This window comes from Lissotriton helveticus, chromosome 11 (assembly GCF_964261635.1).
Source record: "Lissotriton helveticus chromosome 11, aLisHel1.1, whole genome shotgun sequence".
Classification (NCBI taxonomy): Eukaryota; Metazoa; Chordata; class Amphibia; order Caudata; family Salamandridae; genus Lissotriton; species Lissotriton helveticus.
Window position 1 is genome coordinate 676,529,552 of NC_136072.1, and position 17,604 is coordinate 676,547,155.

The 17,604-nt window shown below is 49.0% G+C and overlaps 1 protein-coding gene across 4 annotated transcripts in view; it reads right to left on the reverse strand.

Annotated features, from left to right (window-relative positions):
• LOC144791082 (disintegrin and metalloproteinase domain-containing protein 9-like) overlaps nt 1–17,604 on the reverse strand; it is a 2,835,950-nt gene that overhangs the window by 818,371 nt on the left and 1,999,975 nt on the right. For all 4 annotated transcript variants that reach the window (XM_078665732.1, XM_078665731.1, XM_078665734.1 and 1 more), the window contains one exon: nt 12,629–12,709. In XM_078665732.1, coding sequence (XP_078521858.1) covers nt 12,629–12,709 — 81 coding nt within the window. The remainder of the gene's footprint in view (nt 1–12,628; nt 12,710–17,604) is intronic.

The following is a 17,604-nucleotide window of genomic DNA, read 5'->3' on the forward strand; positions in this document are numbered from 1 at the left end:
TGAGCGCCTGATACAAATACTGGGATTGACTCGTTTAAGAGATTTGAATACCATGTGGTTTCTTTCATTCTGACCAATCTGGCAAGATTGCATCATACCTTTTCTACGATGCCTGCTATGTGGAGAAGAATGCATGCTAGACATCAGTCTGAAACACCCATCTGTCATGCCAATGGAAGTTGATACTTTGCTTGGATAAGTAATAGCTCATGCACTGTGTTGTCCCCAGCAGCTACTAATACTGATGACGGCATTCGTTGAGTTCTCACACACGCCAAATGCAGAGGGTGAGATATGTGGAGCAATAGGCACACAGGTACCATCTATTTCGAACATTGCTAATGCGTCTGACGCTGACGGCGATGCTTCTCATTTATGTGCGGTTGATCTTCTTAACGAGGTAGTCCAACTTTCACCTACAGTAGTGGACAAATTCTTTACAACCTTAGAAGATTTTATGTTTTCTCCAAACAATGACACTGACTTTTGAAGTTAGCACACAGTGTTCTGAGAGACGCTGAATTCGACCTTCACTTTTGAAAACAAGCTTCTAACTTCGGAACTCTATTTTTCTATGATCAGATTTTTTTTCCTCCAAATTTTTACTATTTTTTTGGGCACAAAGTAATCTGCTTATAGTAGAACTATTCCTAGAGAACTAGAATTCTTTGAATACTTCCAATAGACAATATTTGACCTTGTCCACATGCAATCAATTTATATATTCTATCATGGAATGGTCTCGACTTTTCTTCTGTATTTAAGAGCCAATTCATAAATGTATTTTCATGATTCATTCGAATAGCTTTTTTTTAATGTCATCTATATGCTTTGAATGAAACATTTCTTTTAAATGCATACAGCACAAATGCTCTTTTCATGTACAACCAATTCCAATGCATTTTTATGTATTTTGGGTGGGGGTTATATTATTAAATGCGCAGAGCCTATTGGGAATATAGGAACTACACTACACATTTTGATGATGAATAAAGCGAAGTAGTTTATCCCAGTAATATGTATTTTTAATGGGCAGCTTTTGTAAGGTGTTGATGTGCCATGTCTGCACAATTTCCTAGTAAAGGATGCCGAAATGGAGTCTGCAGTGGTACCGAATTCACATCTCACACAAGGGAGGATTAACAAAAGTAAGCCCCTTCCAAGCACACTGTGAACGTCGGCTCTGTGGATTTTGAAGGCTAGTGAATGGTCGTTTGTGAAGCCTCAGACCACCCGAAGGCCGCAGGTGCGGGATATTACATGTACGTTGACAGAGCAGGGCTGTTCGTGGAGCTCATGAACATCAAAGTGAGGCCTCTGCTAGCCTGACGGCCTTTACGTGCACGCGGCATCCTTGGGTGCCAATATAATGTGCTGAATATGTTATGGCGTTGCAGCGGTGTCGCAAGCAGCTCCGAGCAAATTAAAAGCACTGAATCCTGACAGGGGTGTCAGCAGATGTAACATCTGGGATCGGGAGAAAATGAACAAGCGCGCGCTCCTCGTGCTGAAAGAGGAGGACGCAGCGGGGGGAGGGGAGAGAGGAGGGGGCCTGCGCCTGTTTCCCTTGTGGGAGCGAGCAGGAACCGTCTGTTAATTACAAACAGATGGTTTCAAAGCTTGCTCCTGCAAGGGAATCGCCAAACGTGCACGAGTTGCCGTTGAAAACAATGCAACGCAAGCATGTTTTTGGGCCAAAACCTGAATCGATTACTAAAGGTCTTCCTATGCAGTGCATGCGCGCTGCGTAGGCGAGATCTAAAAAGGGGAAAGCTGCATGCCCTGACTCTATTCCAAATGAGATTTATGTTATTTTAAAGAAAGAACTTGTGCATTTTCTTTCTCAGTTGTTTAATTTGGCATTTATAGAGGATCATAACCTCCCTGTGTCATGGGAAGAAGCTACCATAACTATTCTATTAAAGCCGAACAAGAACCCGAGATCCTGTGAATCTTAAAGGCCTATTTCGCTTTTAAATTATGGATCACAAATGGCATCTTCACTTGGAGGTGATGCAAGATCTCTTTCAGCAGTGAGGAGAGCCTTGGTTAGATCTATTCGCCACCAAAGACAACTCACAATGTCAATGACGAATGCGGACTCAACCAATGCCACCTCCGACGTGCAGGGGTACTGCTGATGTACAACTTTCCGGATCCAGTCTGACGCCTGGGAGTAATTCTAAGGTAAGGAATCTATAACTAACCTATGTTTCTTACAGATATATCGGTACCGAAGGAAAGTAACTTGTATGTCAACCTCTATCCCAGATTTCAGTAAGAATGACCCTCAGGCTGCTGGGCCTCATGGCCTCCTGTATCCTGCTGGTGGATCATGTCAGATGGCATATGCGGGCTCTGCAGTGGGACCTGAAGTTCTAGTGGGTGCAGCACCAGGGGAATCTTTCCGATGTCGTTCAGATCATAAAGGGGACTGCAAGTCAGTTGTAGTGGTTTCTCATGAACCAGGATTGGGTCAACGACAGATCCCTCTCCCTTCCCCAACCAGAGTTCACAGTAGTGATGGATGCGTCAATCCTTGGATGGGGTAGTTATATGGGAGAGGCGGAGATCAGAGGCAGGGATCAGAGGTCATGGTCACCGTGATGACGTTACGGGTGCTACTTAGACGACGCCCTCGCACGCTGATGTCTGTTCCTTACACAACTTTATACGCCAGATGCGCAGAGCCATGCAAGACACTGACCACTGGTGCACAAAACTAGGGCCCTTAAAGGAAGTCCTTAACCCTAGAAGTCGGGTTACAGAATAAGGAGGATGGGTGTGGGGTAAGGAATCTATAACTAACGTATTTTCTTACAGATATATTTTTACCGAAGGTAAATAACTTGTTCATCTGAAAGAAATAGTTAGTTATAGATTCCTTACTTTAGAATAGATACCCCAGCAATACCAACCCTGGAGGTGGGTCTGTGAAATAAGTTCACACCAAGAAGTCTTGGAGAACAGAACGGCCTAAGAAGCTGTCACTCCGGACTTGGCTGTCAGACAGAAGTGTTTGGTGAACCTGTGCAGTGATGCCCACGTAGCTACCTGACTGATGTCATTAAGGGGGACTCCTCGTCCCAAAGCAGTGGTCGCTGCCGTCGCCCTGATGGAATGGGCATGCAGTCCCACTGGAGGCTCCTTCTTTGCCAAAGAATAACAAGCTTTGATGCACAGAAAGACACACCTGGAGATAGTCCATTTGTGCACGGCCCGACCTTTCTTAGAGCCCACGTAACCAACAAAGAGCTGGTCATCCACCCAGAATTGTTTGGTGCGATCCAAGTAGAAGGAAAACACACATTTTGGATCCAGACGGTGGCGCCTCCCTTTCTCTTTTGAAGAATGCGGAGAAGGAAAGGTGGGCAAAGTGATGGTTTGGGCAATGTGGAAAGAAGTAACCATCTTGGGAAGAAAGGAAGGTCTAGTTCTGAGGACGATCTTGTCTGGATGAACAGCCAGAAAGAGAGGCTTGGAAGAAAGAGCTTGTAGCTCACTTACCCTGCGCGGAGAGGTGATTGCCACCAGAAAGGCAGTTTTCAAAGTTAGAAGCCTGAGAGGACAGTTTTGTAGCGGCTCAAAGGGAGCGCACATGAGATATGCAAGTACCACGTTGAAGACCCTCTGAGGTATTACGAAGGGAACAGGAGGAAAAAGGTGAGTAATGCTCTTAAGGAAACGATTTACAACAGGGGATTTGAAAAGAGAAGGCTGAGCAGGATGCCTAAGGAAGGCTGAACTGGTAGAGATATAACCTTTAAGAGTGCCCAGAGCAGAGCCCTGCTGGGCCAAAGAAAGAAGGACCAAGAGTACTTCAGAAAGAGGGGCAGAAAGGGGATCCAAAGACTTTGCTGTGCACCATGCCACAAATTCGTTCCATCTGCAGTCTTAGTGGAGGGACGCTTGGCTGCCAAGATAACATCACAGACTTCGGGAGGAAGGTTGAAAGCTGTCAACTGTCGCCGCTCAATCTCCACGCAAGGAGGTGGAGGCTGGAGAGGGTCTGGTGGAGGACCTTCAACAACTACTGCGACAGAAGATCCTCCCGAAACAGGCATTCGGTTCGGAGGATCAATGGCCATGTAAAATAGCTCGGGATACTAAACTCTTCCTGCCCAATCAGGAGCCACAAGGATGACTTGGGCTTGGTCGCGCTTGATCTTCTTCAGCAATCTGGGCAGAAGTGGTATAGGTGGAAAGGCGTATAGAAGACCACAACTCCACTTGTGACAAAAAGCGTGCCTTGCGAGTGCCGCCTTGTAAATTCCAACGTGCAGAATTGCTGACATTGCATGTTCTCTTCGGTGGCCAATAGATCTAACCAAGGCTCACCCCACTGCTGAAGGAGACCTTGCACAACCTCCGAGTGAAGATGCCATTTGTGATCCATAATGCACCTGCGGCTGAGTTTGTCTGCCCTGGCATTCAGCGAACCTGCCAAGTGTTGAACCACCAGGGAAATGGCCTGATGTTCCAGCCATGTCTAGAGACTGAGAGCCTCTTGACACAGGGTCCACGACCCCACCCCGGCATGGCCGTTGCAGTACTACATGCAGTGGTGTTGTCCGTGAACACCTGCACCACTCTTACCCAGACAGAGGGAAGGAGAGCCTTTAGTGCAAGACGCATCACCTGAAGCACCAGAAGGTTTATGTGGAGCCAGGACTCCGCTGGAGACCAGAGGCATCTGATCTCGGCCTCTCCCATGTGGCCGCCCTATCTCAGCAGTGAATCATCTGTCACCACTATGAACTCCGGTTGGGGAAGGGAGAGGGATCTGCTGTTGACCCAATCTCTGTTCGTTAGCCACCACCGCAACTGTCCTGCAATGCCCTCCGAGATCTCGACGCACTCCGACAGATTCCCCTGATGCTGTGCCCACTGGAACTTCAGGTCACACTGCAGAGCTCCCATATGCCACCTGGCATGATCCACCAGCAAGATGCAAGAGGTCATGAGGCCCAGAAGCCTCAGGGTCATTCTGACCAAAAGATCAGAATCAGAGCCTGAATTTCCCAAACTCGCTGTTCGGGAGGATAGACCCAGAACTGCTCCGATTAAAAGGAGCTTCTGAGAGAGAGTCAGGTGTGATTTCTGCATGTTGACAGAGAACCCCAGTGATTGCAGGAGGAATGCCGTAGTCTGGAGGTGGGAGACGACAGCCTGGGGTGAGACCGCCTTCAACAGCCAGTCGTTGAGATAGGGAAAGACTGGAACCTCTGATCTGCGCAGATGAGCTGCGACCAGCACCATCACTTTCGCGAACACCCGAGGGGCGCTGGCAAGGCCAAAGGGGAGCACGGTAAACTGAAAGTGCTTGTGGCCTACTGTAAATCGTGAGTAACACCCGTGGGCAGGCAAGACGTGAATGTGAAAGTAAGCGTCCTGCAAGTCCAATGCTACCATCTAGTCTACAGGGTCAAGGGCAGACAAGACCTGAGCCAAGGTCAATATCTTGAACTTCTCCTGCCGGAGGAAGTGGTTGACGTCCCTGAGCTCCAAGATAGGATGCAGACCTCTGTCCTTCTTGGGTACCAAGAAGTAGTTGGAGCAGCAACCATGACCTACTTCTGGCACAAAGACGTGCTCGATAGCTCCTTTGGCCAGGAGAGCAGTGACTTCCTGGCGGAGTAGGGTCAAATGATCCTACGACATTTGATGGAGTGTTGGTAACATGGAGGGAGGGGTAGTCTTGAAGGAGAGGAAGTAGCCCCTTCGGACTATCTGAAAAACACACCTGTCTCATGTGATGTTGTGCCAGTGGGGGAGGTGATGGCAGATCATGCCGCCCACTGGCAACTGTGCTGGAAGGTCAGACCAGGAAGGTTTGAAGGGGGGACTTTGGTGGACTGGTCCGCCAGACCCACGACGCTAGGTCCTGCTTGCCCGATCATGCAGAGGCTGGGTAGATTGTGCAGCCCTGTGTCGCTGGGAGGAATGTGGTTGGGCACCCCTTCCGTAGCCACAAAAGTGGCGAAAGGCAGACTGCATGAGGCAAGAAGTCATCACTAGGCCCAAAGATCTGGTCGTAGCTCTAGAGTCCTTGAAAAGCTCGAGGGTGTTGTCCGTCTGGTCACCAAACAGGCAATGGCCATCAAATGGCATGTCCAAAAGGGTAGATTGGACATCCCCAGAGAGGCCAGACGTTCTCAGCCAGGCGTAGCACCTCAGGGCTACAAATGTGGAAACTGTTCTACCCAGTGAGTGAGAGGTATCCAGCCCATACCACATAGTGAACTTTGCTGCGTCTCGACCCTCAGCAACAGCACGGGTGAGCACGGCCCGGGCCTCCTCAAGGCACTGCGGCAGCACTTGTGCAACCGTATCCGACACCATGTGTGTGTAACCGCCCAAGAGACTGCAGTGTTCACTGACCGCAGTCCTAAGCTGGCGGAAGAAAACATCTTCCCAAGATGGTCCAGCTTCTTGGATTCCCTATCCGAGAGAGCAGTAGAGAATGCACCCTTTGAGGATGAGGCTTGGATCACCAAGCTCTCAGGGGTAGGATGATCGGAGAGGAAAAGTGAGTCGCCCGAGATCGGGCGGTGGCGTCGGGTAATCATCCTGTCCACAGGAGCCCCTATGCTGGGCTTGGACAAGTGCCCAGAAGGATGTTAGTCAGGGCCTCATTAAATTGCAGCTGAGGCTCCGGAGAGGCTGCTGTCGGCTGAAGCACCTCAGTCAGGAGGTTAGTCATGACATGCACCGTAGGAAGCTCGAGGCCCAAGGCCTCAGATGCCCTACGCAACACCACAGTGTAGGAGGCTCCCTCCTCCATAGCCACGGTAGGGAGAGAAAGCATACCAAGCTCTGGGGAGGTATCCAGACCACTGGCATCACCTAACTCCTTTTGCCAGTCCGGCTCCTCAAGTTGTTCTGCTAGAGGGTCAAGAGACCCCTCCCAGTCCTCCTCACTCTCCTCTGGGTGCCACTCAGGGAGGTAGGGAATGCCAGGGATGAACAGCGGTACAAAAGTACCCTCAGGCACCGGTACCGACGTCCGTCACCGTGCCCTCATCAAGGGTGAGGCTGGGGTCGACACCGGTTGGGAGCACAACCCGCACCAGGGTTGTCACCACTGGAATCAGCGCCGGGGAAGTTACCCTGAGGTCGACCAGCACCAATCCGGATCCAGGCCTGGATCCTTGGCGACCCAGCAGCACTGGAGCCGCCGACATCGAAGGCCTGAGGCCGCCAGCTCAGTCTGTGGGGCCCGAAGGCGCGCCTGCGGAGACGGGCTGCCCAAAAATAATGTGCAGAGCCTCGTCAAATTGACGAAGCTGGGCAGGAAACACTCCTGTTTTGGGAAAGGGAGGGAAGCAACGAGTCGTTCCAGCGGGTGCTGAGGAAGGAGCACGTCGGCCGGCGGATGGGGAGAAGACCAAGAGCGATGGTGCTTCTTCGCCTTCTTTTTGTACCTCGACTTACCCGAGGAGTGCGAAGACTTTGAAGAGGAAAGGTGATGACCCCGCGAACAGTCCCGCAACCTTCCTCTCAACGGAGCCCTTTAGCGGTGCAGAGCGGACTGCCGGGCCTCCAAAAGCTTTCGGGACCTCTCCCGCAAAGCCTTTGGGTTCATGGCCCAGCAGTCGGAGCACGACTTCGGAAAAGTGGTGGCGCTCCATGCACCAAAGGCACATGAGGTGCGGAGGGGGGACCGACATCAACTTGTGACAGGAGTCACAGGGGTTCAAGCTGATCCAACAATGGGACATCCCTCATGCAACCAGGTGTCAAAGACTCAAAAAAGAGGTCGACAAAAGTTGAAAAAGGGCTTAGTCAAAAAGTGACTAAGGGGCAAGTTCTCTCCAAATATGCGCTGGCTGGCACAGAAAAAGAAAGAACTGCTGGCAGCACGCAGTGGCGGCATCAAAGCAGACACCGCAACATCATCTCGGCGACAACGATGAACGCAAAGTCGACCAATGTCACCTACTGACGCGCAGGGGTACTACTAAGAAGCATTTCTCCGGATCCAGTTTGACGCCTTGGGTTAAGTCTAAGGTGAGGACTCTTTAACTAATAGTCTCTTTCAACTACAGAAAACAAAGTAGCTAGTTACAGGAACAGAGTCACAGATGCTAACAGGCATGTTGCCTTTGATGCACACCTTGTGCCACACACAAGAACACACAGGGGCATGGTGACAAGTTTACTTCATGACAAGCTGGTGTAGGAAAGTGCCCCTTCTTTGCATGGTTACCCCTCATCAACCCGGCTTGATGTGCCCTGGGACCCAGCCAATCAGGTTCCCAGGGCCTGTGTTCTTTCTCAAAATTGTACCTTTGTATCCACAATTGGCACATCCATGGCCCCAGGCAAGTTCCTTGTAAAAGGTACCACAGGTACCAAGGGCACTGTGACCACAGAAGACCTCAGAGGGCTGCAACTCCAATTGGGCCACCCTCAGGGGGCCTGCACCTTAATCTACACATTCAGCCATAGCACGCTGCATGTTTGCACAGAAAAGTGAAGAGTCAACACGGCACGCGCCACTGCCTAAGGCCTAGGTAAGTCACCCCTCTAACAGGGTACCCCAGTCCTAAGGTGAGGGTATATAGACATGAGCCTTGTACCCCTACAGTGTCTAAGCCCATTCAATAGACATGTAATAGAATAGACATGTAAGTGTAGTAAAGCCATAAAGAGTATATGGTCTGGAACTCAACAGCTCCATAATGGCTTTACTAAAAACTTACTAAAAACTAGGAGGTTTGGTAGCAAATATCTCAGCAAATTGAACCCACACTAATGCCAGTGTGGGATTTAATGTAAAATGTACTCAGAGGGCATCTTAGAGATGCCCCATGAAAGCAGACCAGCTTTGGTGTGAGTACTGAATGGCTGCCCGCCATTGCCACCACCAGACAGGTTTCTGGACCACTCTAACAGGGTACCCCAGTCCTAAGGTGAGGGTATATAGACATGAGCCTTGTACCCCTACAGTGTCTAAGCCCATTCAATAGACATGTAATAGAATAGACATGTAAGTGTAGTAAAGCCATAAAGAGTATATAGTCTGGAACTCAACAGCTCCATAATGGCTTTACTAAAAACTTACTAAAAACTAGGAGGTTTGGTAGCAAATATCTCAGCAAATTGAACCCACACTAATGCCAGTGTGGGATTTAATGTAAAATGTACTCAGAGGGCATCTTAGAGATGCCCCATGAAAGCAGACCAGCTTTGGTGTGAGTACTGAATGGCTGCCCGCCATTGCCACCACCAGACAGGTTTCTGGACCACTCCGAATTTTGGGTTCAGAAACAAAGCCCATCCTGGGTGGAGGTGTCATGCCTCCTCTCCCAGGATGGGCTGCCCCCATGAAAGGGGAAGCTTCAAAGGCCTGCTGCCTTTGGACGCTGTCCCTGCCTTATGCTGCCCCCAGCAACGGGCTCACACCAGTTCTGACCTCCCAATTAGGTGTGAGAATCGGTGGGAAATCCAAATGAGGAAGAGAGATGTGCCTACCATTGCCTTCCCAGTCGTTGGTCATTCTTCAAGAAGTCCTTCCAGCCGAGCCTGCAACTTTAAGAATCCAACTGTCTCCACTGAGAAGCCCAGGAACCACGACATCCGCTTTACCTCTGCACCTGGCTGCCTTAGTGGCACTGGTGGTGCAGTTCTTGTGATGGTTGTTAGCCCCTGCAGTGCCGGCTGCAATTTTAGTTGCACTGCTCTCACACCCAAGTGGCCTCTTGTCAGCAGACCCCAACCAAAGGCCCTTATCTCACTGGCTAACTTTGGGACCCTGCACTCGGCACCAGGCTAGACCCAATGGTTCAGACAGTTGTGGTTCAACTAGAATATACACTTGGACACTGGGGAACCTTGGTCCTAACCCCGAAACCTCAACCTTGTAAGTCAAATAATTACCTCCGAGCTCAATAACCATTTTTCCTCCCACAGGGATACATTGTATGAGATTTTGGGTCTAGATAGTGTTCTATGTAGAACCTCTAAAGTATGGGGAAAGTGAGCACTATTATAACGTAATCTGAAAGTAATCAAAGAGTGTTTACTGTGTAATTCCAAATATTCTGAAATGTGATTGCAACCTGTAACTGTTACAATTACAACTTCATTTCCTCGACAGCCATGCATTTGAAAGTATGTATTACTTACCTGAACCAAGTGTGATATCAGCCTTGATTGAGTTAATACAATAAATGCTTAACACACCCTCCTGATAAGCCTAACTGCTGACCACACTACCACAAATAGAGCTCTGCTATACCTCTGGGGATCCACAGGACTCTGTGCACACTATACTTTACTATGATATACTATATGCAGAGCCAGCTTCCTACAGCTGGTACCTGAGCCAGAAATGGAACTCCCTTTCTTTTCTAAGAACCTCACTTCCTACCCATGCCAAGCTGCAGGCATGGTTCCCACAAAACACTACTTCATTTCTACATTAGTCCTGGAACACTAGAAAGTTCTGATTCCTGGCTTAAGCAAGCCCAAGCAGCTACCTAATTCCCTCACAGATCACATTAAGTCTTTATCCTGAGCAAAAATAATAATGTCCAAGAGTTTGTATACATATGGCTACATTTATAATCTGGTTGTGACTGTATCAACCCAGTGTATTGATGTACTATTGGATGTGATTCTACTGAAATACAAAGTGAACATTTAGAATTAAAGAAGTTTTCAACAATAATACGTATACGAACTCTTTGACATTATTATTTTTTACTTATTGTTACTTATGATTTTGGGGCTTTCAGTCCGCAAAATTTCTTGAAACATGGGGTGGCCGTTTCTCTTTTATCCTCAGGAGCATCCAGTGAATTTAAGGAATGTTGATTTAACTTACGGTTATGAGCAGAGTTTGACCAAGCCACGCTCTTCACGAAAGTAATTCCCTCACAGAACAAAATCCTATTGGGCCCACACCTAAGACATGAAACTTTGAATTCAAAGTGTCTTATGAACACTGCCAGGTGCATTTTTGTGGTCCTTTTACTGAAATATCTACATTGGAATTTGGAGACAATAGATGCATTGACGACTTTGGGCATTCCAACTCATACATCCACAAAACTAGAAAGTTGTTTCCTGGTGAAGGTTAAACTTAACATAACACAGCAGTTGCCGTGTAACAACAAATGCCCCGGTTGTGCAAACGGCATTTATGCCTGTTTTGCGCACCCCTGGGCACTTTGGTATTACAGAAAGGGGTGCAGATGCTTGTGCGTCCCCTTCAGTAATAATGATAGCGCTGGAGCACTGAAAGCGCAAGTGTTACCATCAGGGGGCATTCACGCATTTGCCTAGGGGTGTGCCCTATGCAAATGAGGAATTCCTTTGCCTCTGCATCCGTGCCTTATTACAGACATGGGCACAGAGGCACAGAAGCTCACAGGGGGTGAACTCACAGTGCACAACCTTCTAGTTGGTGCACTATGAGTCTTCCCCCTGAGAGCAGCCCTCTGGAGGAAAGAAAGGAGATTCTATGGACCCCCCAGACATTCCCATGCAGTCGGGTGCAGTCACTGACTGCCCCCGCCTGCAAGGGGATCTCTAATCTCCTTTAAAAGTGCAGGTGGGTTGCCCGACTGCACTGTGAAAACACAGAGTGGCTGCAAGCATAAAGAACCTATTGCATACAACAAATAACAGGGAAAGCAAATGCCTCCAGTTATGGGGAACATAAACGATTTTTTACAGCAAGATGGTTGACTCTACTCCCTAAATTGTAGAGATAGATAGGACTGTACCCGAAATATAAATATATAACGCTGCCACAAAACAGTCTCACATAGCCTGATAAGAAAGGAGTACTTGAAGATCACCGCTTTAGTTGTGTGTGTGTATACAAGGTCCTCAAAACAAATTTAAAGTGCAGATATTCATACAACAAAATCAACTTCCGACATGATGGCTCATTTATTGGAACCTGTTTATGAATGCAGAATAAGGGGCTTATTCCAATGTCAGAGTTGCCTCTGACCTACACTGTCTCGGTCAGTTCGGACCGCCTGATTATGATGTGACTGAACACTGTTCGGTCAGATACTCACATTTATCTATGGGAGCTTGTGTTACGGCCATAAACCAGCTGTAATACAGGCGCCTATAGAGAAATGGGGGTGTATGTAAAACCCTGCACCCTGTGGCAGGAACCCCAATGGGCCTGCCACGCAGTGCATGGATTTACGGGGGGGAGACCATATGTACCCCCTCGGCCACCAACCATAGGCTTTGGTGGTAAAGGGGCCATGCTAAGGTCCTCCAAAGTCGCTTTACAACAGCCTTTCTGTGTTGGTAAGGCTGGCACGAAAGGCTGTGTGAAACCAACATCGTAATCCCAATAGCAGAAACTCCGTCCATAGGGGATTATGGTGCCATTCCGACCGGCCAGGAATCTCCGAGCCGGTCGGAACCATCCAGAATGACCAACCCGTTCACGCTGCAACCACTGACATAGTAATTCAGCAGTTGGACCGCAAACTTATCGAGTCGGTCGGAAAGCTTATGACTAGTGGTCGTAGGGTTTTTCGACATCATAATTGGACCCTAAGTGTAGATCAATTTCAGTGACAAATATTTATCATGTTTCTTTCTTTAAAAATCTTACCAAAGTAAATGCAAAACAATTTCAGAAACTTACTCCATTTGAGTTGCACGCTGCCTCCGAAGAGCACTTGTTATTCAAAGTTGTCAGAAGAACACATTTTTGGTGAACGCATATCTAAAAAGATTTCAAAAGGTATTAATTTTAAAGTGATCTAAAAGAACAAAAATAAACTAGAACAGTGATATACAATATGATAAACAATCTCTATTCAATGAAGCAACACATTATCTTTAGGACAAAACATTATTTAGGTTGCTTCCAGGCAGCATCTTAGCCCCTTTCTTAAAATATATCAATGATAAACATTCAATGTGAAAAGTGAAAAGAAACATTGGCAGCATAATAGACGGGTTGAAAAAATAACATGATATATTCATTACCACTTGTTTCGAACCAGAAATATATATGTATCTCAAAGTTTCACAAAATCAATGGAAGGAGTAAATGCTACCATTAGATCGGAGCTTTTACATGGGCGTCTTTAAATTGTGGAGGTAAGTACACCAGGAGTCATAACATCGGAGGTAAGGTTTAACACCCTTGCATTGGGAATATGGGAGTACTTTACTCCGCAGACGGGTAATTTAAAATATTGTCATCCTATATAACTTACATATATATATATATATATGTATGTATATATATATATATATATATATATATATATATATATATATATATATATATATATATATATATATATATATATATATAAATAAATATATTACCTACTGGCGGTCGCCAGTAGGTATATATAGTTAGGATTTTTTTCCTATGGGATTTTTGAAAAGTTTATGTCAAATAACGTTGGCGTTTGAGGACGGAATTGGCTGAAATTTTCAGGAAAATGGAACATTTTGTTTCTGAGCAGCCACTGAAAATTTGGGGGGGTTCCATCAAGGGGGGGCCAAGAAAAAAGGGGGGTCCCAAAACGCGTTTTTCACATGCAATTTTCCATTATTTTTTTTGTCAAATATGTTTTTATTGCAGGGAAGAAAAGTGAGCACATTATTGGCACCTAGCAGAGAATATGAGTCAGTAGGATGTTGAAATCAACAATTCTATACACGGCCATTCAGCCCACAACCCGGGGGTCGGGCGGCGTGTGCCATTAGGTCACGGGTAACATCCCTCCGTTCCAGCAGTGTTCAGTAGGTGGAAAAATGAAACACTTCTGCTTTTCTAAACAACCCAACAAAAACATCCCTTTTTCCCCTCCCCGAACTTCCCGTTCCCCTCAGAGGAGCAATTCGTCAGTCACATCGGTACTTTATTCTAGTGTACATGGAAGCCGTTAGCGCAACCTTCCTCTTTCCCCCCTCCCCCCTCCCCTCCCGTCATTGGTAGAGTATCGTGCGGTCTATCAGAGTGTTATAAGAGACTTAGGTCTTCTTCGGAGGTCCAACCCACTAGTAAGCAGTTATCGGGATCCCGGCCGCTCTCCTTCCGTACTATCAGAGTCAGTATGTGTATTGTGATCGCGTAGGGCCTGCACCAGTGTCTCTCATGCCTGCGCCATCTCTAGGGCTTTCTCATCTCGTCGCTTCCTCGCTTGTTGGTATCGCAATGTGCTTTCACTCCCCGCCCACTTGAGAAGTTCATTTCGCCACCTATCGCCTGTAGGACCAGCTCGCGCCTTCCAGTGTCTGGTGATTTCTCGTTTGGCCAGAAGCAGCCCTAAGTCTATAAACTTATTAGTAATCTTATTTTTGGGGGTATGCGGAAACCAATGTAGGATCCCTACAGCTGCATCTATCTGTAACGATCTGCTTGTCACTTCAGTCAGTGTTTCTCTCACAAACAACCAGTAGGAAGTCAGCATTGGGCAGGACCACAACATATGCAGCAGGTCCGCTCCGTCCTGCATCTAGGGCAGGCCGCCGTGTCTAGGCCGAAGTATTTCTGTAGTTTCTCCGGTGTCAAATAGGCGCGATGTAAAACGTAGAAGTGGACCAGTTGGAATCGGGCAATACGTGTGCCCCTCCAGGCCCGCTGCACCAGCTGGGCCCACGCAGTCTCCGGGATTTCTTTTCCTATGTCCATTTCCCATCTGGTCTTGAGGGTCGTCAAGGGTGTCAGTCTATCCTCCACCATTCTGGAGTATAAACATGAGACTGCTTTTACCGTTCCCGCGGACATCATGACGTATTGGCACGCCTTCGACACCTGCGGTTCCTCCTGGCCCATCTTCCAATGTGCCTGGAGCGCCCTCGTGACCGCTGCGTGGAGCAAAAAATCGCCTCTAGGGACATCATAGCGGTCCAGAAGCGCCTGGAAGGGCAACAACGTCCCGTCCTCGTAAAGGTCACCTACGATCTGTATACCCATCTCCTCCCACTCACCCAGCCGTGACCAGTCTCCACCGTGGGGTAGGGCAGTGAGCACTCCCAGCGGGATCTCCGGGGCATAAGGTCTCGGACTTCCTATTTTACGGTGTGTTCTGTTCCAACACGAGCGTATGGTGCGTTCCTCCAGAGTGAGGTCCCTCAGATCTAGTTTCTGTTGTAATGCAATATATGCCAAGACATGTCTGGGTATGCCAGTACCCCGTGTCTCTTCCGGACCCCGAAACTCGCGCGTCATCTCTTGGGTATAGGTCTGTAGCTGTGCAGCCAAATAGTACTTCTCAAAGTCAGGCGCCGCCAGCCCTCCCTCCGCCTTAGGTCTTTGCAGGGTTCTGAGCGCCACTCTGCGGCGGCCCGCGCCCCACAGGAACGCCACTATCATGGATTCCAGGCCCTGAAAGGTAGATCTAGGGATCCAGATCGGCAACGTCCTGAAGTAGTATAAGAGGCGGGGCAGTGCGACCATCTTCAATAGAGCAATTCTCCCCGCCACTGACAGGGGCAGGGTGGACCAAAAGGACATGCTGCCTTTGAGCGCTCGGATACCCCTGGAGATGTTACCTTCAAGCGTGTCAGCAGGGCGATGGTAAACGTGCACCCCCAAGTACTTGAAACAAGCCGGCTCCCATCGGATCTCCCTGTGGGTGTCCGGATCGGGACTGTCGCTGCGGATCGGAAACAGGCAGGTATTAGCCCAGTTTACCCGGAGCCCGGACACCGCCCCAAAGGCCGTGAGCACTGAGTCCGCTCCAGCCAGGGCCGGTCCAGCGTCCTCCAAGAAAAGCAACAGATCATCCGCGTACAGGGAAATATACTGGTGGCCCAGCGGAGATTGCAACCCCCTGTAGTGGGCCCCAGTGCAGATCGAAATTGCCAGTGGTTCCACTGCTAGGGCGAAAAGCAATGGAGATAGGGAGCAGCCTTGCCTCGTGCCTCTCTCCACAGGGTAGCGTTGAGATATCAGCGGGCCCGATTTCACCCTAGCCATCGCCGAGGAATACAACACCTTGGTCCATCCCAGGAAACCCTCGCCCAAGCCAAACCGCTCTAGGATCCTGTGCAGATAAACCCATTCTAAACTGTCGAAGGCTTTCTCAAGATCTATCGAGAGAATCACAGGGTTTGAGGCATAGGTGTGGTCTCCCTCTAACAGTCGAAACAAGCGCCTGATGTTCATCGTGGTATTACGTCCGGGGATGAAGCCCGCTTGGTCCGTATGTACCAAGGAGCTCATGTGGCCTAGGAGTCGTGCGGCCAATATGCTGCTCAAGATCTTATAATCGACCGTGAGCATTGAGAGCGGTCTATAGGATGCTGGCTCCACGCCCTCGCGGTCAGGTTTAAGTAAAGGTATCACCAGGGCCTCCCGCATCGTACCCGGTAATCTTCCCAGAGTCTTCGCTTCCTTGTAAACCTGTAGGAGTTTGGGGGCCAGGAGCTCTATGTACGCAGCATAGAACTCAACTGGGAGTCCATCTAGGCCCGGAGTTTTATTTCGCGCCATGTTTTTTATGGCGTGTCTGATCTCCCCAATCTCCACGTCTCGTCCCAGGTCTTTCGCTCGCTCCGGCTCCAGAGTGGGGATCGGGAGGTCCCTCAAGAAGGTGTCCGTCGGAGCAACGTCTGGGGCTAAGCGACTACTATAGAGCTGTTTATAGTAATTCCAAAAGCAGTGAAGGATTTCGGGTTGAGTATACACCGCACTGCCTTCCGCAGTCTGCATGGCCACAATCGGCGAGGTGCGTCTAGCTGGATTGGCGAGCCAAGCCAGTAGCGTACTCGATTTGTCGCCCTCAGCCAGTGACCTAGTCAGGTACGTTTTATAGTCATAGCTTCGTAGTCGCTCAACCTCTACGGCTACAGCTTCTTTTGCCGCTAAGACTTGTTGTTGGAGCTCCGGATGGCCAGGGCGGGCGACTTCTAGGTCGCGGAGGGCTCGATCAGCTTTCGCTAGGTCCTCCAGGAGTATGCGGCGTACTCCAACTTTCTGCGTAATGCAGTAGCCCCTAACAACCACCTTAAAGGCGTCCCACTCCGTGGCCCTCTCTGCAGTGGTGCCCTCATTCAGCTCAAAGTATCCCGCAATCTTGTCTTCTAAGTCACTACGGAACACCTGGTCTTCCAGGAGTTCCGGTCGTAACTTCCAGGTTGGTACACAAGGGGTGCCCTGGTGTCAACGGAGATCAATCAGCAGCGGATTGTGGTCTGAGATGGTTCTCGTCAAGTACTCAGACCGTAAGACCGACGAGACCACCTCCCTCGATCCCAGCAGCCCGTCCAGTCTCACATGTAACTCGTGCATGCCGGAGAAATGGGAGTAGTCCCGGGCGTGCGGGTGTTGCGCTCGCCAGATATCCACCAGACCCCATTTAGCCTGCCAGTCCACCCTGCCTCTGGCCACCCGATGCGTCGGAGAGTCCGGAAGGGGAGGATGGGATCTATCCAGAATAACGTCGGTCACCGAATTGAAATCGCCCCCCAGGAGGATGGGCCCCGACAGGTAGCGGGCCAATGATCCCGACAGTTCAGTCAGAAAGGCGAGTTGGTCTGTATTAGGCGCATAAATGCAGCAAATGTTCACTTCTCGACCCCCTAGTCTCCCTGCAATTGCCACAAATCTCCCTCCTGGATCTATAGTGTGACTATGTACCTGTAAGGGCACTC